The sequence below is a fragment of the Vulpes vulpes genome, chromosome 1, assembly GCF_048418805.1.
Source record: "Vulpes vulpes isolate BD-2025 chromosome 1, VulVul3, whole genome shotgun sequence".
Lineage (NCBI taxonomy): Eukaryota > Metazoa > Chordata > Mammalia > Carnivora > Canidae > Vulpes > Vulpes vulpes.
Genome location: NC_132780.1, coordinates 86516505 through 86544025, shown reverse-complemented (window position 1 = coordinate 86544025; position 27521 = coordinate 86516505). Strand labels below are relative to the sequence as shown.

The following is a 27521-nucleotide window of genomic DNA, read 5'->3' as shown; positions in this document are numbered from 1 at the left end:
TACTCTGGAGTTTTCTTTCGACTCCTGGCGTAACTTTTCCCCCTCCCATGTTCTCTCCATTACTGTCGAAGAACCTATTCATTTTTATCTCGGGAAAATCCACTGTAGTCATTGGGAAAACCCAATGAATTCCAGGAAGACAGTTACTCAACCTCATCTCCGAGAAATGGGAGAAATGCTGCTGATTAGCTGACTGCTCTTTGCTCCTTTCAGGCGTGCTGTGAAGGTCAAGGGAACTCCCTCACGTAACACATAGTTTCAGCTGTGCTCTCACTGAAAGATTTTTAAAATCTTTTTTTTTTATTTAAATTCAATTTGCCAACACATAGTATAACACTCAGTGCCCTCCTTAATGCCCATCACCCAGGCACCTCATCCGCCCATGCTCCTCCCCTTCTGCAACCCTTTGTTTGTGTCCCAGAGTTAAGAATTCTTTCATGGTTTGTCTTCTCTAATTTTTCTCCACTCAGTTTCCCTCCTTTCCCTTATGGTCCATTTTACTATTTCTTATATTCCACATATAAGTGAAACCATATAATTGTCTTTTTCTAATGACTTATTTCACTCAGCATAATACCCTCCAGTTCCATCCACACTGAAGCAAATGTAGGTATTTGTCCTTTTTTAGATATCTATATCTATCTCTCTCTATATATATATCACATCTTCTTTATCCATTTATTTATCAAAGGACATTATGGCTCCTGCCACAGTTTGGCTATTGTAGACATTGCTGTGATTAACATTGGGGTGCAAGGTGTCCCATCGTTTCAGTTTTTAAATTCTTAACCCAGCATTGGCCTAAGCAATTTTGGGGTTAGCCTCAGGGACATCCTGGACCCAGTTGTTTGTATGCCATATAGAATTAGATTCTTGGAAGGCCTCCAGTCCATGGTATTGACACTCTTCCTTATAATCCTTCTTTAAAAGTACCTTTTCACTCCCTGCTCAAATCCCATTACAGGTGCCTTTTCTGGTGTCCCTCCCATCACCTATCAGGTTTTCTACCAATTAGCTCTATTCAAGACCTCAGGTACACCTAGGGGAGCAACAGGGGCACTTGGGCTGTCTTTCATCACATTCCCAGGGAGAGGGAACTTTTAAAATGACTTGCAGTTTGTTAAGATAATGATGGTGTAGTAAGCTGAATATGTCTCTCCCCCATCCCCCCTCCAGGCGGTCTGCATCCTAGTCTCCAGAGCCTGTCAATATGTTACTTTACATGACAAGGGGACTTTGTAGGTGTGATTAAGTTAAGGGCCTGGAGTTGGGGAAATTATCCCGGATTATTTAATTGAGCCCAATATAATCACACGAGTCCTTATAAGAGGAAGGCAAGGAGGTCAGAGAGGAAAAGGCAATGTGAGAGCAGAAATAGAAACTGGAGCGACGCGGCCATAAGCCGAGGCTGGCAGCCTCTAGAAGTTGGGAGAGAAAAGGAATGGATTCTCCTTTGGAGCCTCCAGAAGGAATTCGGCTCTGCTGATACCTTGATTTTAACCCTATAAGACTTATTTCAGATGTCTGACCCCCAGAACTATAAGGATAAATCTAGATTGTTATAAAATACTAAATTCATGGCAATTTATTACAGTGTCAACAGGAAACTAAATAAAGCTGAAAAGACATAGGCAAACCATATGAGACCCTTAACTGTAGGAAACAAAATGAGGGTTGCTGGAGGGGAGGCAGGTGGGGGGATGGGGTAACTGAGTGGTGGACATTAAGGAGGGCACATGATATAATGAACACTGGGTGTTATCTGCAATGAATGAGTCACTGAGCTCTACATCTGAAAGCTAGTAATGCACTATATGTTAACTAATTGAATTTAAATAAAATAATATTTAAAATATATAAAAAATTAAAAAATTTTAAGAAAAAAAGACAATTCAAAAAGCAAATTGAAAGCAGAACTGTGAATCAAGGAGAGAAAGGACCCATAGGATGGCTCATTGCTTCTCTAAGAGCAGCCACATCGGCTCCCCATCTTGGCCTATGTGCCCGCTGGTAAGTTAGAACCTGGTTAGACCTTGATTGCTGTCCAGTGCCTTTCCTTCTTTTTCCTCTTATATCAGAGAGAAAGACTTATCTCCTTTCCCCCCATAGCTCTCAGGGACTTTCCTACAACCATCTTGGAAGCATCTTCCTCAAAGACTGCAGCTAGGTGTTTGCTGTGATGCTCATCAGTACTTCTAGAACTGTTTAGATGGCTGGCATGTGGATGCTCACTCTTGTGTGTGCCAAGTTTAGTGGTGTGAATAGTAGGCACGAGATGAGACCCTACTAATTAAACTGGGATCTTATCCCTCTTTTCCTTAGAACAATGGTCTTAGTAGGAAAATTCTGAGACTTCAGTCACCAGGTAAATCAGCCAGCCAAAGGTATTCACTACCTTCTGTGTAGTCAGCACTTAGCTCTGGGTGTCCTGTGTTGATATGAGAAATTTGGGTTCTCTACTTCTTCCTTCCTCGAATGCCTGCATAAAGAGCTAAAAGCCACATGATGGGAAAGAATCATTTCCTCAATTAATCTGAAGCGTAAGTATTAGTACTTACCATTTTTACTAATGGATGGCAAAATGTGCTTCTGGAAGAGGATACTAAATTTTCATTGGGCTATTTAAGGAGATAAGGGAGAAATTGATGAATTAGTGAAAAAAAAGTGACCAGTACTTTTTAGACATGATGGAATTCTCCTGTTGGTGAAATGTGACGTGGCTGAAATTCAGAATGGGCCCTGCCAGCACCAGTGTTTGTTTATTTATCCATGCATCACTCACCTAGTCATGTACTCATGCTAAAAACAATTGCTGAACACTTAATAATGTTCTCAGAGCTCCAAAAACTGACTAAATCCTGCCTTCAGGGACTGTGTATCATAACAGAGCTAATCAATACCTGTTTGATAAGGAATTATCCAAGTTAAGAAACATCTTGTTACTAAAAATATGTTTAGCTACTTAAGTTTAAGGCACTCAGAACCCAGGATACCTTGTTTGATAATTCCAGACAAGTATCCCATGAAGGCAGTTTTCTTGGTTGCAGAGTAGTATGGCCCTTGCCAGCCTGTAGAAAAAGCTCCTTAAGATCCAGTCTAAACCTTCTTCCCCTTTCCCTGCTAGGCAACTAGTTAAAATATCCCACTGTTTCTGTATAGAACCATGAGCCAGGAAGCGATGTGAGAGGTCATCAACCCATTCTGCTGACTTGGGCACAAATGTATTCAAGAGCAGGCAGGTCATATAGGTGTGTACAGCTCATCAGAAGACAATAGGGAGTAGTGGGTACTTTGGCAAATTGAGGGCATATGGATATGCCTTGCCGAAGGCTCTCGAGGTCTGGCCTTATCAAATCTTCATGTTAGCAGGCCAGATTTGATTAGACTGCCAGTTGGCAGTCCTTGATTGCTCATCTCAGAAAGCAGTAGGCTGACCCTTTCTGAAAGCCTATTAGAGATGGCCGTCGTTGAGTGTTTGGGTGACAGGCTGCCCGCAGTCAGGCCAGCATGCACTTGCCAGCCATCTGCTTGCTGTCTGTTTGGGATGGGCATCTATCATGCTTTTCAGTAAGTGATGGCTTGTCGAGAGAACTTGTTCAGGCTGTATATTCCTGGAGCAGATTCTGTGAACCTGCTTTTCCCTCTGGTTGCTGGTTTTTTAACAGTAGACTCATGCACAAAGCAGCTGTACTGCTTTTTTTTTTTTTAAAGATTTTATTTATTTATTCATGAGAAACACAGAGAGGGGAGAGAAAGAGGCAGAGACACAGGCAGAGGGAGAAGCAGGCTCCATGCAGGGAGCCCGACGTGGGACTCGATCCCAGGTCTTCAGGATCACACCCTGGGTTGAAGTCGGCGCTAAACCGCTGAGCCACCCGGGCTCCCCTGTAACTGCTTTTTGAGCAACAGGCCACCCTTTTGGCTTATGGACGAGTCAGGAGCTCTCTTTTGCCAATTACTCAGCACCAAATCAGACAGATAGATGCCTTCCTCTGCGTTCTGGTGACTGGTTGTATTGCTGCTGACTCAATAATTTTTTGAGCATTGGCCATAATAAAGTATATGTAAAGTTCCTAAAAACTATTTTTAAAAATCCTTGAAGTGATAAATAAATTGATCTAGATAATGGCAAGCATATATCATTCTGCTTTGATTTATGGATTTATAATTTAGTCTCCCTTCAGAAATAATTTTTCAACGCAGTTATCTCCTGGAATTTAGAAAGAGGTTTGTATCTCTTTACAGGCAGAAATTCTACCACATTTATTTTTATACCAACGCTACTGAGTCCTTTTGAAGACCAAGAGATTTTTTTTTTTTTTTGAAGGTACAGGAGATTAGCTTTAAGCATTTTATTAGCCAAATTGAGACAGAAACCTGAAGGCTTAAAAGAAATTATTCTTCGCTGTTAAAATTGGGAGTTCAACAAAATCAGATTTTATAAGAAGCAGTTGGGTTTCTCCAGAGAGCCTCCCTGTTCCTGATAAATACATGTAGAGATTGCAGGTGAAGAGGCTACAATAAAAGAGACCTAAGTGTAAATCCAGGTCTATAATTTGCACAATCTGAGGCAAGTTTGTCTTAACCCCACCAAGTCTTAATTTTTTTCATGAAAATGAAAATGGGAATAATAGTAATTAATACTAAACTCAATCTTATCATTAGGCTTAAATGAGGTAATACACAGGGAAAGAATTGGGCATAGTGCCTGGCAAATAGTCAGTGCTAAAAATGTGAACTGCTACTAGGGTTAAGTCTCCTGCAGCTCAGACAGGAGTGTGAGTTCTGGGTTATAGATTTTTCTTTTAAAGATTTTATTTATTTATTCATTAGAGACAGAGAGAGAGAGAGAGAGAGAGAGAGAAAGAGAGAGAGAGAGAAGCAGAGACACAGGCTCCATGCAGGGAGCCCAACACTGGGACTCGATCCCAGGTCTCCAGGATCACACCCTGGACTGAAGGCAGTGCTAAACCACCAAGCCACCAGGGCTGCCCATGGGTTATAGATCTGGAAGAGAAGGAAGAAGCTCATCAGTGGTCTCCCGGAGTCAGAATGATCTGGGGAAAGATCCTCATGGGGCCTGAGATACTGACAAGTTGCTGGTCAGAGTTTAATGAATAAATTTTCACTGTAAACCCCCTCACCCCCAAGATTTCCCCTGAATATTTGTGTAGAGCAAGGCCCAGACACAGGCCTACTTTCCATTTTGTGTTGGGCTACAGCTCCAGGGCTGAGGCATGCTAGACTTACACCCAAGAAATCTCATCTGGATGTCAGGATTTACTTCTTAGGGCACCCCCCAGGCTTATTGGTTGTTTTAGAAAAACTAAATATATCTTACATATCGGGGAACCATCTCTCTGTGGCTTTGTCATGTTTCATTCGATTTCTTTCACTGAGATGGGCTGGTGGCTCCATTTAGCTTTCTAGCCACCAATGCATTTATTTTGAGATTCACTGTCAAGTAGGATCTGCCAGCGTGCACTCCTTGGTCCAGATGATCCTTTATTCCCTCTCACTCTTTTGTATCATTATTATAAGAGAAATGCCTTCCTGAACTTCCATTTTTGTGATTAAAGAGGAGTTCTGTGTTCAGGGACACCTCCTTGAGCACGCAGTTGGAAGCCTATCTTTTTCATCCTATAGAAGCAGTTATTGTAATCGACATCAAGTGCCAGAAAGGTTCAAGGCAAAAATTATGGGCTAAATGCCTCCCTCCCCACTTTTTACTAGATTTTCCCAAACTGTAGCCAATAGTTCTATTGGAGTTATAAGAATTACACCATGAGGAGGTGAAATAAGTTTGGGAAACCTTGGTAGATCATATTAAGAAGTAAGGGTTTATGAAAAAGAGTTCACCCATCTGATCTTTCTTCTGAGAAATGGGACATGGGATCTGCTGAAATTCAAGGGGAGTGAAAATGTGCCTGAGAATTCAGTGACCAACAGAGAAGATGGATACGTGGACCTCATCTGTGGTAATAGCAGCAGGCCCTAAAAAAGAAAAAAGACAGATAATAAAGAGTAGAATCAGAATCAGGGGAACACATGGAATTTTGATGGAAGGAGTTTGTGTTATAGATGGCTGGCAAGCAAAGCACTGCAGTAATCTAAATCAGAAAAAAATAGCATGTTCTCTCAATACATGTATATTTATTAATTTAGAAATTATATACATGGACCACTGTAATATTGTATCATGTATATTATGTAGCATAAAAATAAAACACTTTTAAGATCAAGATCAAGGAGAAATAAGCAATATTTCAAAAATAACAGAAGTTTGTTTTAATAAGACTAAAGTCCTATGGCAAAAATCACTAATTTTTTTAATGAGGCAAAGATGGAGTATGCATTATTAATTTTTGAAACTTGGTTTAATGTTTTCAGAAACAGCAACCCGATGCTTTGATTCTCTAGTTTATCTTGACACATGGCTTTAATGAACAATCAGAGTTGAAAAGAGATCTTTTTGAAGAAGTGCACCTTTGACCTTGCAAAATTGTAATTCATTGCCAGCAACCTTTCATCAAAACTCTTGGTTGCAGTTCAGCTAGTAAATGGCTTTCTCGCCCATTTTCATGGGTTCTTCTTGAAAACTAATCAATATGTGTTGCATCTTTGGATTTTAGCAAATGAGTTGAAAATTCACACACAAAAGAGAAAGAAAATTCACTGAAATTCTTCATTTTGAAGCTTTTCGAATAAAGATAAAGAATTCAGTTTCCTAATCTATATTAATTCCATGCTGTGGAGCTATTTACTATATGTTCCAAGTCTGACATTTAGAAAAGTGAAGGTGCCATGAAACATTGTATTTTAAGTATTATTATAGCTTAATAATTTATCTCTTATATAAATGTAAATATTAATAGAAGTTCTAATAATTTATCTCCTCACAACAGTGGATCACTTTGCACCCTCCTTGGTGTACTATTCAATCCATTGGAGAGACAATTAGTATAAGTAACCAAACTACTTCTGTTCTTTTAATGGTTGATATGTTTATATATATATATACACACACACACATATATATAATACATAATTATACATATACATACAATACATTATATACATTATTTATTTATTTTTAAAGATTTTTTTTTATTTATTCATGAGAGATCAGAAAGACATAGTCAGAGGGAGAAGCAGGCTCCCCACGGGGAGTCTCTTGTGGAACTCAATCCTAGGGGATCACGCCGTGAGCCAAAGGCAGATACTCAATTACTGAGCCACCCACATACCTCTATATCTTCCAATTTAAAATCTAAAATTATTCATTATGTCTGAATCTAAATCTAAAAATATTCAGTGTTTCTCTTCTCCTTTCACACTTGGAATTCTCATTGAACATCCACCTCATGTTTTGTTATGGTTTTCCAGTTTGACCTCTTTTTGCCCGTTTTTTCATTAATTTTGAAATGCCTGTTTCACAATCAATAGCTATTTAAATATACTAATACATGTTATCAGCTTTTTACTCATTTTTCATCTCGTGCCTTCTCTCTGGATTTATTTCTCATCTTTCTAAAGTGCATCCTTTAGTGATTTTTAGTCTCTTTGTGTCTAGGAGAGTGCCAATGTTCTGCTCATGAATGGGAGTATAGCCTAATGTGAAATTCAAGGTTGACAGTTACTGTCAGCATCTTGCCTGCTGGCATCAGTGATTGCTAATGAGGAGTCTATGTTGGTCTCAGTGTTCTAACTCTCTCTTTCGTTTCCAAGACTTCCCATGAGTTATCTTCCAGATTCTTGTATTTTTGTTTCTTTTTTTCTATTTCTTTTTGATGTCATGCTTTCATTTATCTCTTTGATATATACAGTTATTAAAAAATCTTTATAAGACTCTTCCATAACATCAAAATCATTGAGATTGAAATCATGTTTTATTGATTATTCTACTTACTTGGTTTTGAAATATTAGCAATCTTAAACAATTTGAAATTCTTTTGTACATTCAGATTGAGTGGAAGGTTTTGTTCTGGTTTTTTGCATTTTTGGTTGGCTTTGACTCTTTTTTTGCTCCTCCTCTTTTCATAGTTCTGTGGTTTCGAGTTGCCTCCACCTTGCTCTGTGGTCTTCCATTCTAAAGTCAGGTCTATCAATGACATCTTGGCGCTCCTGCATGATTTTGAGGAGGATTTTGGTGATCTAGCATTGAGGGACCCATCAAGAAGCTGATTTTGTTCTTGGTTTTAAGGATTTATCCTCCCTATGCCCATCTAGGCTTTATAAAGTCATGGCTTCTAGAACTGGATCAACAGCCATTTTTTCTGCAACTTCTTTTCTTAATTCAGGGGGCCTCATTGAAGCAAAACCTGGCTCTCACCCTGCCTTTCTCCTGTGGAGCTCTTTGAAACCTGTCACCACATAGGTGCCATGGCTTTGCCCCCAGCCTCTCTTTTCCACCTTGAGCACATCAACCTCAGCAGAAGCCTTTTTTCTGCTTTGAGCTTTTGGCTCCTTTCTGACTCATGGAAGTCGTTTGCTTTGTAAGCCTCACTATGACTAACCTACTTAATATTTTATCTATCATTGCTGTATGTTTGGAACAGAAGGGTAGTGTGTAAGTGTAGACTCACCAAACCACCTTAATCAACAGTCCACACGTGTCAGATGACCGTGCCATAAAATGTCCGTGTCATACAATAATGAAGTTGTAGCTTCATTAAGGTCTAGACACCAAGAAAAGTTCCAAGTTCCATGACACTGGAAAGTGTCATGGCTTCATGTGAAGGTGTTATTTAAGTCTATGTAAATGGAAGGCTTTTTGTAAGGACTGCGTACAAGGGAAGAGAAACAAATATTAATAAGTAGTTCAGGAGGCACTTTACACTGGAAGAGAAATCTCAGAGGAGAATGGCTAGGAATAATGGATGACATAGGTATGTCAAGTAAGTATTGTCCTAAAGTCCAGATAATAGAACATTAGATAAATGTCTAATTTTTTTGCCCTGATTTTCCTGGAAATACTATCTGTTGCAATACTTCCTCTTGTAAACTTTTTAAAAATAGTTCAGGGATTTGGTTTAGTACTTAGGAGAGTTATTAATCCAAGCACTTTGCTCATTGTCCTATCAATATACAGTAGCTGTTCTTATAAAAGCAGTATCTGAAATCTTTTCAGAACAGATTTCCAGTAGAATCTATTCCCCAAGGTACTGAGAGCAAGCCTGACTACTTCCTAATTGGTAGTCAATATCTTAGCACTTCTTTATTTCTTCGGGTGAATCAGAAAGTGAGAAGATCAAGACAGTCTCATAGGCTGATCTTGGTGTCCCCGGGATCTGCCAGGTTAAGCAATATGATTATATGGACAATTCATTATCTTAATTTTTCCATTCTAAGGAGCAAAATCTAACTTTGCCCAGAAGCATCCCAGTTAGTCCCCTGAAAGCCAAACTATATTTTTAGCCTCTGATTCTCGATTTGCTACACCTCTTGGAAAACCGTGTCTGCATCTTGTTCTCCGCAGTATCCATTTGGACTGCTGTTGGTCTACCTGGGCTTGGATCACACTAGACTACAGTCAGAAAAGGGAGAGCCTGATTGCCACCAGCAACCTTCTGTGGCCCCAGCACATGAAAGCATCTCATAGGAAAGTTAAGAAATAATATGAGATAAGCAGAACTGTTCTAGGAAGCCACAACATTGTCTTCTTTGAAATTGAGAGAGAGAGAGAGTAACTAATAGAGCTTTTTGAAGAAAGTGGTAATAAATGGCCAGGTTATCAGCAGGTGCTTGGTGACATTTGAAGGTGCTAGATGCCCATGCTGTTGCTACCTTAGCAGATCAGGCCTAGAATCACAAATGTCTTGCAACCAACCTCAGGCCAACTACCCTTTTAAAATCCCCATGGTGACAGGTTGTTGCCTTCTTTCTGTAGGTAGGATAGCATGGAGGTTATTTTGAATGCAGGTTCTCGCCTCAAACATATTAGTCTGATCCAAAGAGAGCTACGGAGTATACATATGAAAAGGCTAATAAAAAAAAGGAATTAAGCTTACCTTTGAAACATACTCTAGAATTTTAGATTTATTGATGCTCCTACTGGACCACACGGCATCTCTGGGACAATTAGAAAGGGCCTGGTAAACATTTTATATGCAGGCATTCCCAACTAGGGCATGTTAACTATAAGTCTGAATTAAATCAAGTGAAGGAGTAGATTCTCGCAGAGCTTGAGGAAAATGTACCACTCGCGCTTTTCCATTGTTACAGTGCCATCTTGTGATGCCAGATAGGAGCAGAAGACGGGCAGTGGTGGGCTGGTGGAGAATGCAGAGGGATCCAGAGCAGATGTGTCCATGGCAATTTATGCTGTTTGTAAACAGCCTCATTCCTAATAGCCACTCAGTTTTAGTTTCACAATACCTAGACATCTTTCTTTGTTGTTCATCCCTTGTTTATCTCTTACATCTTCCAAAGCAGCTGGAGAGGTCTGGGTAGGGGCCTCATCAGGTGAGGAAGGGAGCTAGAGCATTCCTAATAAGGTAAGGGAGCCTGTGGCAAAACAGTATAAGGGATTATTTTCTACTCTTTTAAATTGCCAAGAGGTACTGGAGGATCATAGTCCCTCATCTGAAACTGTTGGTGTCAGGTGTGTTTCAGAATTTAGAATTTTTGCATTTTAGGAAGGTAAAATAATGCATACACAAAATACTACATATCATCCCCAGCAGGGTTCAAACAGATTCTCATAGTAATGACATTAAAACTCTTGTTTTAAAACATGTGATTTACTCAAAATGAGATAACCAAAGATCTTAAATAGCTTCCCATCACTTCAAGTCATGTTGTGGCACCATGGTATTTTGGAGCACAACTTTAAAAAAAGAAAGAACAGGGGATCCCTGGGTGGCGCAGCGGTTTGGCGCCTGCCTTTGGCCCAGGGCGCGATCCTGGAGACCCGGGATCGAATCCCACATCAGGCTCCCGGTGCATGGAGCCTGCTTCTCCCTCCGCCTGTGTCTCTGCCTCTCTCTTTCTCTCTGTATGACTATCATAAATAAATAAAAAAAAAAAAAATTAAAAAAAAAAAAAAAGAAAGAACATTAAGCTTTTCTGGATTTTGAAATTGTGTATGAGAGATTACGATTATTATATAAATCACATCATGAGTTAAGCAGTATTTAATGGTTTGTCTTTGGAACCTAACCGCTGTTTATGGGAACAAGTGTTTTTCAAATGACCAACAAAACAAATATTTGGCATATAATTCATTTATAATTTGGCGACTGATAGTATTAGTGAAAATAATCGTGAGTCTCATTTTGAACCGCATACAGAGCTAACATATTCATATTAGTCAATATGCACTGTGAGGACATGATACTTCTTAGCTACTCCTTACCAGAATCTCAGACTTCATAAAATAGTTTCTCTTCCTTTTGTCATTCATATTTCCCTGTTAACTCCTAGTTACCTTGCCCTAGATTTCTCCTGATGACACTCAGTCTGGGTGCTTGGCAGCCTTAATCAGGGCAAGTAGATGAGGTATGGAAGCCACAGTGATTTCAGTCTTATGGGATCCAGGCATTTAAAAACTATGTGAAGAATATTTTTTTTGAAATTAATAGAGTGATATATCTTTAAAATTGTGGCAGATTTGAAATAATGTGGAAAATGTCTCAGTGCAAAATCACTGAGAGATTCAACTTTTCTTCGAAGCAAATATTTTTGTGCTAGTACTGATAGCATAAATGGAGTATTTTGTGTAAACAATGAAGGAACCTCAAATCTGTAGGAAAAACGAAAGTTATGTTAAAAACAAATACTTCGAAGCTGTTGAAATGGAAGATAAGATTATAAATAATTTGCAAGTGGTTTGTCACCAGGAATTCCAATGACATACAGAAGTGCTAAATAAATGAATTGCTCTTCCAATTGAGCAACCCTGAGGGTATGATAACACCACAACTTTTTTTTTTAAGTCTTGTCAAATAGAAAGGCTCTAGAGCCTTACTGTACTGTGCATTCATTGTATCATAGTTAAATAAGGGTAGTGTAAATTTTTTTTTTACTATATCTGAGAAAATGCAGAAAACAGAGTTGTGCTGTCCCCAGAATCTAATGTCACAACAGCCACAGATAGGCTATGGCACATAATTTCTTCGGCACTCTGCCCATCCTTAGGCCTTGATATCGTAAGTAGTTTTAGGTGACTTTGCATCTTGCACTGCCAGATTTAAGAAAAGAAATGTACTTTCCTGTGTTAGTAAATGTATTTTTCTTGATCCTCAGCTTTCTGTTACTTGGGTGGCTACAGACTGTGACAGACGGTAGAGTCTCCTGATATCTTTTGACAATTATTTCTAGTGTGATTGGTGATGGTTAGTGAAATTCCTTTGAATTTCTCTGTTAGGATAGGTGGGCAGAATTTTGACCAGAAATAGGGATACTCATCATGATGAAAACACAACCAAAATGGGATGACAATACTCAGCTTCTTAGCATGTATTTAGTGCAGAAATATGAAAGATAGGCTTTACTTTAAAATGGTTTTTCTGCTATTCCTTGCTCACCCCCAGTGACAGTGACAACCACCACCACAAACTTTAAAATTCTAAATTGAAAAGTTGCCCAGTCATTCAGTGATGTCAGTGATAAAGGCTGAACTACATTTAGATCAACCCCAAAGAAAGGCTCATTTATTATAGTTTTAAAGATTCCTTTTCACCTTTTAATTATCTGTGCCTTTTACTGCTCACATTTGCTCTGGCATCTTTTGGAAAAGCACTGTGTTCTGCATAGCATGTGCACTTCTTTTCGGAAATGTGCAGTATACTCAACATTGCAGTGATTTTTTTTCTCTCCTTTGCTTGGAACAGAGGTGAAAACCCCAGTGGATTCGAGTATCCACTTGATAGGCTCAGTGTCTCTTAATCAGCCTGTAATGGAGCTAATGGCTGTTTGTCATCCTTGGAGATATAAATTTCCTGGCGGTGTCTCCTGCAGACAGTGCATGAAGTATGCTCTGTGTGCCAGCAAGGACTGATAATCTGCAGAAGGGCAGGGTGCTTCGTTAGCCAGGAGAGGAGCTGGGGCTCCCCGGCTGCCAGGCTACAGAACTCGCCTCGCCACTCCTGAGACATGGACAATGCCGGTAGGTAAAGCAAGCGTGGATTCTTCCCAGCCCCTAGGCTCGTTTGCAGCCTGCATCCTTTGCTGCAGGAGGTTTGCTGATGTGTTGGTCTCGTTCTGCACTTAAACGTTCAAGACCGGGAGACATGGAATGTGCTACCCCTGCTGCATTGTCCACAAGGCGGTCAGTGTTTGCTTTGAAGTTCGGCAATTGGGAATGCAGCTCGCAATTCCACGTCCACCTTTTCTGAGACTGCATGGTTATTTTCTTTAGGCTGCAGGAACGGTGCTGTTGGATCCTTTTGTGCTCAGAACAGGGGGTGAAAAAATGCCTACAGTTAATGAAAAAACTATTACAAAGGGGTGGCAAAGGTAGATAGAGTTAATAAGCTAAACATAATTTCTTTTTTCAGCGATACCGTGTGCCCAGGGTAACAGGAGACGAGTTCTCGGGTCTTAGGTTTCGTCTGCACATTAGGATGAAATGTAGAAAATGTCTCAATATCCTCAGAGATTTTAATTTCAGAGTATGGACATTAGTGGCCAATCATGCATGTACCTTTTAAAGACGTATTTGTTTGTAAGATCTTGCCAGCTAGACAGATGTAACTATTGAAATATTCTAGTGCCAATTAAATGATTAGCATACGATTATTTCTCAAGTAGAACTTTTTGTTTTCTTTGCTGTATTGAACTTTTGAGAAGGTATACGCTCCTCATGTCAGTGTCATTGACACTAAGTGCAGAATTCTCCCAAATGTGTTCTGGGTTCTCTGTCTCCTGAAACTCATTAGCTCAGTTTCTCAGCCTCTGTCAGTCTTACAGCAATGCCCTACAGCGTCTTGAGACACGGGCAGCTCTGCTGATGGGGTGCATTGGTTTTTTTTATTTTTATTTTTTTTTGAGGGGGTGCATCGTTTAAAACACGTCCTACGCAGTCAGACCACCCGTTTTTAATAAAACATACTTGTTTATGGCATCTGGCTATTTCAGTCCTTGGTGCAGGTAGCATAGGTAAGCAGAAATCTTGAAGGCAGGGTGTTTTGAGCTCTTTTATGAAATAGTTCACCAGGAACAAACCTCTGTGACTAACATAATTTTGTATTTGACATTGAAGGCAGTGAAATGAATTGGAACAGTGAAATATTAGGGATGAGAATTTCAGGGTTGTGGAAGAACCAAAACAAGTGCTGGGCTAGTGTGTTTGTGTGTGTGTGTGTGTGTGTGTGTGCGCGCGCGCACGCCTGCGTGTAGTAGCAATAGTAGTAGTAGGAAAGAGGCTGGATTGATGTATATGTATATGATGTATATGTGCATAGGTAGGTATGATATTCCATGACAAGGCACAATTTCAGGAGCCACCAAAAACTTCTCTAATTATAGAGGTAGAGTGAGTAAAAAATAAATAAACTAGAATCCCTGATTTAGCCTCATTTAAAACTTCTTCCACCCACAATTAATTATACTGATGTCCTGGAAGAATTATCACTTTAATTCAAGTAAATGCCTTTCTTAACTGACTCATATATTTATTTAAAGTCCATTTAAGAAAAGGAAAGAAACTGCTAAAGCAGCCTCTTTATAGGTATAAAAAATGCTGAGGGTCATGATTTACTTTTTGGCCAACTATAGCTTAGGGAAATACGTGTTTTCTCTATTTGTACTTATATTTATTTATGCTTTTTAAATGCCATTAATAAAATACCTCTGCCTCTGACACACTTAAGAATATTTATGCACTTTGTCAAGTGGCTTTTAAAGCAGCAATTTCTACATCATTTCAAATTTTTGGTGAAAACTCCAGTATAGGTATGTCTACCTTTGAGTGGAATAACAGGCTTTTAAATGGCATTGTTTGAATATTTCAGAGATAACATCTCTCTTATAATGGCCAGTTGACTGTCAGTGATCACTTTTCATGGTAATTTGTTGATGACATAAATAGCCCCTCTTACAGCAGGGAAATGTAAACATCCATCACATACATACACTTCAATAAATTGTATTGACTATAGGAAGGCATTTAAGATAGTACTGGTAAGTGGCCACCCCCCACCCCCCCCAAAAAAGAAAACGAAATCCCTGGAAATGCTTTTAGCATGATACCAAGACACCCAGTTAACTTGGAGCATTGCAGTTTCTCCCATTTAATTTAAACAAGATAATGATGTTGAATACCTGCCTAAATTGTTCCAGCCAGAAATGGGCTCAGGCCTTGTATTTCAGAGGCTAGCAGTTTAGAGCTGGGCATAGTTCTAACCATTAAACCATCAGGATCAAGGCTTCCTTCCAGTAGGGCTTTCTGTGTCAGGCTTTGGATAATTGTCAAGCAGAAACACAACTATGAGTACACACACATAGAGACACACACTCACAAGCTAAGTGCCTCCAATGTATTCACATCACACAGAACACTGCATTGGAGATATTTGTGTGTTTCCTGTTGTTAATACATAGGGAAGAGTTGCTGCCTGGGACTCTGGCTCTGTACGTGTATCTGTGCACATTTCAGCAAACATGCCATTGTGAGTCTGTCCACCCTGTCCTTAGCAGCAAAGAGCTGTCTTTGGCATTCCTACTATCTCTGAGAAGGAGACATCCCTTCCCCATAATTGCTGGCTTATGTATTCCTTTAAAAGCTTTTCCTGGAATAACAATAAAATATTTATCAAATAGTGCATGTGGAATATGTCAGGGCAGTTTTAGCAATATCTAACCTTTTCTTCTTCTTCTTTTTTTATATGACTGTTTCTTCTTATAAATTCTGTGATGGTTCACATGATGGTCTTTTACAAAAACAAGTCTGTGATTACAAGTTATTCTATCCCTGCTTTCGAGACCCCTCACTGCTCCTCACCCTACCCCTCCTCAAGTGGTTCTCATGCGTGAGTCATGAAAGAGATGTTACAGCAAAGTTGATTAGTAGTGTGTGATTGATGTCTGAAAAAGAATGTTTTTGAAATGTTATTCCGTATTGTACAGGGGCAGAGTATTATAAAGAGTATTATAAAGAGTTTCCCCAGCATTGGTGGGGAAAATTCTTCATTGGTTGGGATCAGGATATTTCCATCGCCGTGTACAGGTTATAACCCCCCAAACACTCGTTTGGAAAGGAGCTGACAAATGTGAGTCACTGTGCCCTCACCTTACATTCTAGCCTCGTGGCTTTACAGGCTTTCGACCCTTGATGTACAATAGTTGAATTTGAGAAATTCACAGTCTTCTAGCTCCTTGTAAAAAAGACTGGAGAGTTATTTGGGAATCAGATTGAGGGAAAGTTTATAAGAGAATGATCAAGAGCACCTGATAATCTGAGATGAACACCGGCTCTGCCACCTGCCATCCCAGTGACCATGAGCAAGTTATCTAAAACCTGGGTTTATTTTTTCATTTGTGAGTGCCAACAATAATTGTATCCATCTTATAGGATTGTTATGAAGAGAAAATAAGACACTACATGTAAAATTTGGTACAATATGGTACTTCTCAATGCATGTTGGCTGTTTAAAGAACCATCCAAAAATTGAAGCAGGGTTGCTTTATGAATAAATATACACTCTAGCAGGATGGCCCTGGCAGCGTGATGTTGGTGTAGAAAGTAAGCACTTAGAATCAGATGCTAGTCAGGTGGCTGTACCAACAGAGTAATTGGAAATCGAGGTGGGTGGTGAAATGTGAACACGATTGAGTGGTGCATTGCATCAGTTGAAGCATGATGAGTGAATGAGAAGGAAGGGGAAAAGAGACCAATCAAAGCCGACTTTCGAAGTTTCTAGTGAGAATCTAAGATAATAATAATATTTCTATACTATGGAATACCAGGGGAGTTTTAAAGGGAAGACAACAATGAGTTCTGTTTTAAGACTTGTTGAATTTGAAATACTTCTGTGTTACCCGCTAGCCTTAATAGCCATTCAGTGATAACTTATACAAACACACACACACACACACACATCACAGAGGCACACATGCACACACAAAATTCCTTACTAACCATGGATTCGGGATGATGCAGGGTTGTTTTTTACCCCCAATTTAAAATCTTTCCTACTTTAATCTGCTTTGTTTAGTTCATCCCAGTAGACCCAACAGCAGTTACTGCTTCCTTGAGCCCTGCCTGCCAGACGGATCCTATAGGTGATGTAGAGAAAAGAGACTTTCAAATGCTTCTTGACAGTCCTTTTAACACAGACAAAGATAAGACCAGGTCCAGAGAAACATGCCCCTAAGCACTGAAATAATATTGGTAAAGAATAAGCTGTTATGTAAGAAAATGTAAGCACAAACACATTTTATTTCAAACTGGTTCAAAAAACTTTCCTAGGAGAATCTACCTTGGCAGCTCAGGCTGTCATCGCCAAGTTCCCAAACAACTACAGATGGTGATTCAGGAGAAGGGTTACCTAATGGAGCTGACTTTCCTATGTGAATTAATTTGTTTTGGAAATGAATGCTTTCTAGGACATTTGACTATGTTTAAAAACTATATTTGGTGCAATTTAAATTTTTTTTCTCTAATTCCCTAGTTTCATGGTATCTTGGTTTTAGTAGCTATAATTTTGTAAACTGTGACACATTTTAGAAATATAATAATGTTATATACACACATACACACACATGCATACATTTGCATGCATGTAATGAGCTTTATATATGTACTTGTTTGTGCATTTTTCAGTTGGGGATTAAAAGCTTCAATGTAGGGGAATATAATGTTGCTAGCTCTTCTGAAAAACTTAATAAGAATCTAGAGAAGATTTTCCTTTTATTTTTTTATTTTTTTAAGATTTTCCTTTTAATTAAAAAAAGGAATTGATTCCTATTTTCTGAAATGCCTCTTACGTCATAAAAATGTCTATTATTGAGGATTTTATTTGCCATAAAACAAGTAATAACAGTATTTTTCTTTGCATTTATTGTGACACCCATTGTGCTGTTGTAGCATTTTATAGTTCATCAAATAACTATTTCTAAGAGCATCCTAGATTCATATAAAGATATTTTTCTCAGGGAGGGATTAAAGTTTAATAAAGAATCTGCTTTTCAGAATATCTATTTTCTTTTTTTTTTTTTTTAGAATATCTATTTTCAAAGTGCCGTAATTATTACAGAAATCACTGTCTTTAAGACAAAAATGTCCAAGGAAATGTAGTACATAAAAGTGTACATAAAAGTACTTGCAAAGTGGCACTAAATTTTCTCAGTTTTTTTTTGTTTTGTTTTGTTTTGTTTTTCAGTGTAGTTGATAAAAATACAACATTAGTTTCAGGTGTACAACGTAGTGATTTCCCAAGTTTATGCACTATGCTATGTTCACCACAGCGTAGCCTCCATCTGTCAACATACAACACTATTACAATATTGTCGATGTAGTCCCTGTGCTTTACCTTTTATTCCCATGATCTCTTCATTCCTTAACTGGAAGCCTGCATCTCCCATTCCCCTCCACGCATTTGCCCATTCCCCAATCCCCTCCCCTCTGCAACCATTTGTTTATAGGTCTGATTCTGAGTTATTAGTCTAATTTTGGAGGGAGACTTTAACCACCTGAGAATAAACCAACAGTTCTGGCTTGAGAACGTGGAGAAGGAGGACAAAGTCATTGTTTCTAAAACAAAGTTTTAGGTTTTTGGGTTTTTACCCCCAATCATTAGAATTAGTTCTGAGTGGTTTTCTTTTTTGTTGTTCATTTTTTTGCAACCACTCATCTTTCCAAAGGCAAAATGAATTTTTCTATCTTCATAAGACAAAATAGGAATTATTGGTCCGATGGCTTACTCAGGTCAAGAAGAAACAGTGGAAGAGATATGGAGAGTCAGCAAAAAAAGTATTCAGTAGCAGAGAAGGGAATAAGTAACAATGGTTTCTAAATTATATGTCACTGCACATGAATGCCATAAGACATTGGTTAAATTTCACTCCCTTTTCACAAACACACAGAGGATTCAGTGTTCAGGCAATTTTGGGAATTGGCTGAGTTTGACTGTTAGACAGGTTTCTTCTTAACATGCTAATAGAATTAGCACATAATTCCTTGCCTATGCTAATATTTGTTGTGAATTCCCAAGATGGAATATAGAACGCAACATTTCTCGGTCATTTTAGCTGCAGGGTCTCTGGGGGATGCCCAGTAACAAGGTGTAGAACTCAGATTTGGGAATCATTGTTGCAATCCCTTCGTTTTCATTTTTGCTTTTCATTTTCATCATATTCTTCCTCTCTTGAATTCTTCTGCATTTCCTGTTTCCTCATATAGAAGCCATTTTGGGAAAACCAGCAAACCATTCACTTGTATAAATATCAGAGCTTGCTTATTTTGAAATTAAATATCTGTGTCATCTATGTCCAGGATTTCTCCTTCTTTGTTTCTAAGCTTTGGGGCATTTCATTGCTCATTAGCATCACCATCAGCTGCAGTAAAGGAGAGGCAGCTAGACTTAGCTTTGGAAATGAATGGAATTCAATTGCATCTATGAAATTAGGAGTAATGTGCAGATTTTATTGATCCAAACTAATATTTCATATGAATTGTTAAAAATAGGTGCTAGATTTTATATCTAAAAAGTTAACTTTGAAGTCCTACTTTAGAAGTCAGGCACACAAAAGCAAGTCATATTTAACTGAATATTAAAGGTCTTGGAGGGAAGAATGCTTACCTTTTTTGAATCCCTATTATGTTCCAGGCATCAACTTAAGTATTTTACACATGTTATATCATTAATACTCGCAATCATTCTTTTTTTATATACTTGTAATCATTCGCTAAGTAAAGATAATTTTCCCTAAATCAAACATGGGGAAACTAAATATAAACTCACTCAACAGACATGTGGATGGGGACACCTGGGTGGCTCGGTCAGTTAAGCATCTGCCTTTGGCTCAGGTCATGATCCCAGGGTCCTGGGATCCAATTCTGCATTAGGCTGTCTGCTCAGCATGGAGTCTGCTTCTCCCTCTACCACTCCCCCCTGCTTGTGATCTCTCTCTCTCTCTCTCTGTCTTGTGCTCTCTCTCAAATAAATAAATAAAATCTTATAAATTAATAAATAATTTATAGACTCAAATTCATATCTTTTGAGTTAGTAGAATTCAACCCAGCATTTTTTGTGTTGTCATATTGCTTAGAGAGTAGAGATTCCTCATCTTTGTGTCTTCCATAGCATTGAGTCCAGTGCCCGGGATGTAGTAAGCATGTAAGAAATGTTTTAAAATTAAATATGTCATTTCATTAATTCAGGGCAATTTTTTTCAAAAGGAAATTCATTTTTATTTTTCTTTTTTCCCCCACCTCCCCAGGAAATTCATTTTTAAATATCAGTGTCAAATATGGTATTATCACATATCTGAATAGTTTATTAGATAGAGATCAGTACACAGGTAAGAAAAAATGTAGTTTTGAAATGTCCTCTCACAGACGTTCATACATTTTATATAACAGAATATTTTTTGATAGAGTCTGCCTACGAGATTTGTTACTGCAATAAAAAGTTATTTAAAAATTTCATTTGAAGGGGGTTGGTGCTTAGGTGGCACAGTCAGTTAAACCTCCAGCTCTTGGTTCAGCTTATATCTGATCTCAGGGTCCTAGGATCCAGCCCTGCCTTGGGCACCACACTCAGAGCAGAGTCTGCTTAATTTTCTCTCTCCCTCTGCACCTTATTCCCCTGCATGTTCTCTCTCTCTCTAAAATAAAAATAAATCTTTAAAAAATTCATTCGACAGATATTTTAATGTTAGAATCATTAACAGAAATTATGAAAAGAGGCATAGAAGAATTTTGAAGTGATAGTTAAATATTTAGACAAATTTTTCTGGGATATGGAAGAAATTTATTCTTTCTCTGATTTTCTTTCAGAGAGATCATGGTTAGAGGGAAGATCACAGAGCAGTGGGGATTTTTTCACCAAACCTGTGCATGGCTAGATCCTTCCCCAGTAATGCTAACATTACCTCTTTTCAGACTCTCTGTGACTCTGAGCCATGACAAGATTGGAAAACATGCTATGAAATAATATTCTCATTTATTCAAATTTTGATACATATGTCAAGAGAAGCCATGGTTTCAAAGATAGGTTAATAGGCTTTCCTACTGTCTGGCATAAAATATATGCAGACATTTTCCATAAGTAGCTCTGAATAATTCTTTTACAGAAGATGGATCCCTAACACCCAACTATTTATCCCCCCAAATTACACTTTGAATTTCCTTACATAAATCAATTGTTTACAAATATTTAATCTTCTAATCATGTATAGTGGCTAAAATTATGCCATTGCTTCTTGGGTTTCATAAACATGATTTCCTTTCTTAGACCTGAATCATTCAGTCCTAATGCAGTTTTTTACACCTTAACAGATGTGAAATTCAAATTCTGACTTTCATTAGTAACAGCTATTAATAACTGTACATGACTTGCTCACCCTTATCTTCAGCTATATCCCACGTGTCTTCTACTTCCCTGGATCCAGTCCTTTGTGTGTTCCGGACAGACAGACACACAGACAGAACATGTTCTCCTTCCTTCTCTTTGTACTTGCAGTTCTTCCCACCCAGAACACCCTCCCCTCCTTGCCATTCATTCTTTTATCCATATATCAGATGTTTCTTTATCACTAACTCAGCTATATCCCACGTGTCTTCTACTTCCCTGGATCCAGTCCTTTGTGTGTTCCGGACAGACAGACACACAGACAGAACATGTTCTCCTTCCTTCTCTTTGTACTTTCAGTTCTTCCCACCCAGAACACCCTCACCTCCTTGCCATTCATTCTTTTATCCATATATCAGATGTTTCTTTATCACTAACTCTGTGCCAGGCACTCTGTTGGTGAGCATAGATACCAAGAAAGGAGTCAGAGCTTGTCATTATAGAAGTTCCTTCTAGCAGAGAGAGCAAAAGTTAATACTGAATAGATAAAATACTTGGGTTGTGATTAGTGCTGTTAAGCTCATAAACCAACATGTTGACAGAGAATGAGGTTGGGGTGGAGGGCTGCTCTAGACTGGCTGGTCAAGGACAGCCTCCCTGAGAAGGTGACATGCAGCCTAAGACCTGGGGTATATAAAGAGGAATCAATTCCTTGAGAGCCAGGGAAAAAGTATCCCAAGCAGAGTGACCAGCAGATGCAGAAGCCCCAATGCAGGAAAGGGATTGGGAGCGTTGAGGAACAAAAGGAAGACTGTCCTGCTAGGGAGTGGTAATGAGAAAGAGCACAGGCTCATCATGGAAAGTCTGAGATCTGGCATAGTTCTGTGAGCTCTCAGGGGCACCTGAAGGGTTTTAGGCAGAAGCATGACCTGGTGGGACTGATGATTTCAAGGAATAAACATGGGAAGAACAGAGAGGAGAGAGCCAAGATGGAAGCTCCCAAGAATGAAATGCTCTTAGAAGGTGCTTGTTTAGGGTAGTGGCAGTGGGGATGGGAAGAGGGAACTTAAGAAAATTTCAGCCCCGTTTCAAGGCCCAGCACATACCCCATTCTCATGACATCTTCCTGACTGGTCTTGGAGACCTGTCTTTTCTCAGGGCACTAAAAGAACTCACCACACAGTTTTGTACTTCATGGTAGTCTGAGATATTCTCTGAGACTTTTTCCCCCAACCAGATTGTAGGTGTCTTGAGGCCAGTTGGCATATCAGAGCCATCTGTTGTGTCCTCCAAAGATTTTGAGTGGTTCTTCTCAATTGGCCACCCTTTAGAATTACCTGGAGCTTTTAAAATATAGCAGTCTCTAGGCCTCACCGTGGACAAATTAGATCAAAGTTCCTGGAGTGGGTTCAGGACATTATATTTGTTTGAAAGTTCCCCCAGAATATTCAAATGGATAACCAGGGTGAGAATCACCATTATAGACCCTCAGAAATACCTGCATTAAGTAGGAGTAAGAAGCCAGCTTTTCTGCCCCTTCCCCCTTACCTGAGTAGGCCAATCTAGATGAGGATTTGTGCTGGGGACTTCTCTGCTTGCAGGTGGGACAAGAAGCTGTGAGAGTGAGTGAAATCTCCAAGGATACAGCTGAAAGAGAAAAGCAGAGGCAAGAGGATACTTCTGGGTGACATATCAGGATAGGAACAAAGTAAATGGAATCTAAGCTTTCTCTAATCCATCATTTTGGTGTATGTGGACCTGATCAAAGAAGGCAGTTCTGGAGAGACTTAATCACCTACTTCCTAATCAAGAAGTGTGTTTTCTCCTCCACTGTCTCCCAAGCAAATTAAATATTAAATGAAGATTCACCACGGTGGCAAAAACTATTACCTAGTGAGATTTTACATGTGAGTTTTAACTAGTAAGAGATGTTAAACATCCCTTGTCAGGTTTTATATAACAAAAGAGGTACATTATTAGACCCCAAATAGCACTGCTATGATTTAATCATCACTAACTGTGTATCTGTGCCGACTGGCTGGGTCAGAGCCACTATTAGACACCGATGCTATATTTGCTATATCATGTGACTCACCACAGGCGTCCTGCTTTTTAGTGATAGAGAAATAGGTCCTGTTCCACCTTATACTTCTCTCCTACACACACACACACACACACACACACACACATGCACACACATGCACACACACACCTCAGAATGAGTTTAAGATCATTTTGAACTGACCCTAAATATTAAAACAAAGGTATAATCTACTAGCTTGTTTTCTGAGTATTTTGGTTAAGAAATGGTGCTTCTTATACTAGGCTTAATGCATACCTTTTAACAAGAACAATAACATTCAATAAAACAACGTTTTATAATATTTCACTTAACTATGTCATGTGGTTGTGGGGATCACTTGAAAAAGTGACAGAGATATGGTCTTACTCTTATGTGGACTATAAGAAATAGTGAAAGGGACCATAAGGGAACCATGGGAAACTGAGTGGGGAAAAATTAGGAAGAAAAACCGTGAGAGACTCCTAACTGGGAAACTAACAAAGGGTTATAGAAGGGAAGGTGGGAGGGGAATAGGGTAACTGGGTGACCAGCATTAAGGAGGGCATATAATGAGATGAGCACTGGGTGTTTACTATATGTTGGCAAATTGAATTTAAATTATATATATAAAAGAAAAAATAACAGAGGGTTTTTAACTCTAAATGTTTTTACAAATGAAGCATCAGGTATTGGGTGGACCCTCCCCTCTCCCCCAGAATGTCAAAGGAGACTTCCAAGGGACCAGCCCTCATCTTGGTTTGCCAGCAGCATCACCCCTACACAGGTGCTGTGCCTCATATCCCCACCCTAACTGCCCTTCCCCCCACCCCCCTCACTCACATATACTGGGGACTGGCTGTTCTGCACTTCTCAATACACCCTAGAAACACACATAATTTAAATATGTTGATCCTTCTCTGTGGAAGTCTCTGGTTCTCTGCGTCCCCTACTGCTACCTTGAAAAACCTTCTCCGTAAGACCCAGCTTAGGTGTCCCTCCCTCTGTGAAATCTTCTGTAATTCTTCTGTATAGAATTAGTGTTCTCTTTCCTCTACTGCCACAGAGCGCTCTCCTACCCAATTATAGTATGTTATCAGATAAACTGTAATGTTACTTTATGTGTCTGCCTTTTTGACTAGGCCGCATGCTCCTCAAGGACAGAAACATGTCTTCCTCGTGAACTCATCACCTGACGCAGCATCTGGCAGGAGATACATTTTCAAAAACTGGCCAAAATAAAGCCCAAGGCGTATCTTTTATTGTGTGCTAGTACTTACATGGAAAGCATGAATTAATTTTTATTGGCTGTTGAATGATGTGGCCATATACCACATAAGAGGAGCAGTGGAGAGCCCATCAAAATCACTTGTAGAATTAAAGCTTGTCTATTTATTTACCTACCTATCTGTTTATATATATTTGTCTGTCTATCTACCTACCTATCATCTGGCTCTCTTCCTGTATGTTTATCTATCAATCAATCACCATCCCAGCCCCACATCACACCAACTAACTAGAATCTCCCATGGGAAAAAGGGATAGCTAAATTAAAACAAAACAAAAAAAAAAGGTTTCACGGAGGATTCCACTGCATACCCCTGTTCAGACCCATTGTCTGAGGGAGATAGAAAGAAGCTACTCCTCTGCTTTGTGTGTTAGTAAGAGAATTGATTGTTGTGATATGAAAGTACATTATTATTAGAACCATAAAGATCTTGTACCATTTACAAAAATGCCCTGTCTGTCCTCCTGGAGGCCTGCGTTGACCTATAAACAAAGCATCTCAGTGAGGCTGTTCCCTGGGAGTGGTGGTGAATTCTGTGGATGCAGCATTCATCCACTTACTGTGAAGAGGCACCCAGCTAGGTTCCCCAGCGTTGACCAGAGCTGCTTAAAACTTCATCCTCCCAACTTGCCTTTAATTTATCACCTGCTGGATGCCTCTCTCTGCATTTCATATACTTGGGAGTTATTTGCCCAGTAAGGGAAATTTGGCAACCATCATTTTCTTTACAAGCAACTTAATTTAGGGCATTAGTCCTGACCTTAGAGAACAATCAGCGTGGTGTAAGAGTGAAAATATCTGGGTTTGTTGTGAGAGTAAAACTTTAGTCTTCACAGAAGCTATGGCTCCAGTCTGTAGCACTTACAGACCAGACGTCAGTAGGTGGAGCTAACTCATTTGCTCAAACAACAAGCATTTTACATTCATTAACCTCAGGGTCACTTCTCTAAATTAAGGAAGTTCAAAGACATTTGTTTAAATAACTGTGCGACTGTGACTCTCACTGAAAAAAAACAGAGAGTTGGAAATTAAAGCCAACCTTGTCCTTAAAACCCAGACTTTGTGGAAAACCAGCAGCCCCGTAGCATACATTTCGCACAAAGTACCACCGTTAACTTTTAAATTTCCTGGCTTGTGTCAGTTTTTGTCACAACCCTAAGGTTCTATAAACAAAGGTGTCTCTTATACTAGCAATTCCAGCGAAGGTTTTTACGAAGACTCAAAACTGTAAAAACTTCTAATGGACTTTTGGGTGCCTGGGTTATTTTAACACAAAATCAACTTCCACAAAACTATGTTCAAAATGCAGGACTAGAGATAAGTGATTTATTATTTTTTTAGAATGCTGTCCATACCTCAAAGCTTGAAACTATCCCTTTCATCTTCAAAATTCTTCAAAACTGCTTACAAATATAGTTCATTTCTCACAGTATGCCAGTGAATTATGTAAACATTTCAAATGATCAGTTCTGCTTTTACAGATAGGAAACTAAGGTAAAAAAAAAAAAAGTGAATGTATTTATTTATTATCAGAGAGTAGCCCCATGGACAGCTTAACTGCAAATGGAAAATGTTGCATTGACATATAAAAGCACATCGGGTTGAGTGTATGGTTGGCCATTTGCCAACACATGAGGCATGGCCCATGCCAAATCTGATTCCCATTGACTTTTGCACAGAAGGAAAGCCAAACACAATTTACCCTTTGGGTTGTATGCGATATTGTTTTTCAGGGGAATGTGTTATATTTGTTCTGGCCACAAAGACTGTCTCTGGGGAGGACAGCCAAATGGCTTTGGTCACAGTCTCCATGAAATGCAACTGTCCCAATCCATTATCTTGAAGCTGTATGTACTAGGATATGCAATCAGGTGATCAGGGGCTGGAAATCAGCTGGAAATTCCAGTAGAGGCTCATTAATTAGGGGACCAAGCGTACAAAGGACATATGTTTATATGGCAGGTGGGGAGCAGATGGAGGGACAGTACAAACCCCAGGGAAGTGACAAGAGTAGGAGGATGAGAGGAGCCCTGGCATTTTCTCACAGAGATAGAGTGTGGAGGTCCAGTTCCAGAGTGGGGACTGGAGTATCAGATAGGGGATTTGGACAAATTAAGACAGACGGACCGAGGTAGATTCTAGTTTATGAAAGGGGTTGACAGAAGATTTTTGACTTTTGATTTTGCAGGGGTTGACTGCACGAATTTTATTCTGGTTTATTCAATTTGGTGTGAGTTGGCAACAGAGAAAACTCAGGAGACTAGCAATGAGCTCTGGGGTACCACGAGCCTTCTCAGACCCCCTGAACACAGAAGGGCAGCTTGGTGCATAGTTCTAGCGCCTCTCTCTCTGGAACGGCACGGGCGGCCAGCAGCTGTGAGGAAGCTCACCCTTTCACCACCAACATGTGACTTTACATTTTGAGTGAGAATCTTTCTTAAATTGCAACTCTTGCTTATATTTTGTCACAGTTCCCTGCTTTCTTAAATTGAACATACTCTAACATTTGGAATAGTGCAAGGAAACTAGACTCAGTCGGAAAAGGAGGAGATGTTCCTGGCTGAGCCCCTTCCACTGGCTGGCGCGGGGCCTTGGGCTGACTCACAGGCCCCACTTTCCTCATCCAAGTATAAAGTTGACTTATACCCAGCTCCGGTACAATAACATCACAACAAACCAGGCTCACACATAAATGTGCATTTGAAGTTGTTACCAACAC

At 39.3% G+C, this 27521-nt stretch overlaps 1 protein-coding gene across 7 annotated transcripts in view; it reads left to right on the top strand.

The window, feature by feature from the left end:
- The window catches only part of PHACTR2 (phosphatase and actin regulator 2), a 261570-nt gene that overhangs the window by 57884 nt on the left and 176165 nt on the right, over positions 1–27521 (top strand). Inside the window, exon 1 of one of the 7 annotated variants that reach the window (XM_025997938.2) lies at positions 12588–13108. The exons of 3 other annotated variants lie outside the window; for them this stretch is intronic. In XM_025997938.2, the coding sequence (XP_025853723.2) occupies positions 13096–13108 (13 nt within the window). In that variant the 5' untranslated portion in view covers positions 12588–13095. Of the gene's footprint in view, positions 1–12587; positions 13109–27521 lie in introns of those variants that run through there. 3 more of the 7 variants (XM_072719424.1, XM_072719446.1, XM_072719409.1) reach the window with 3 other exon arrangements.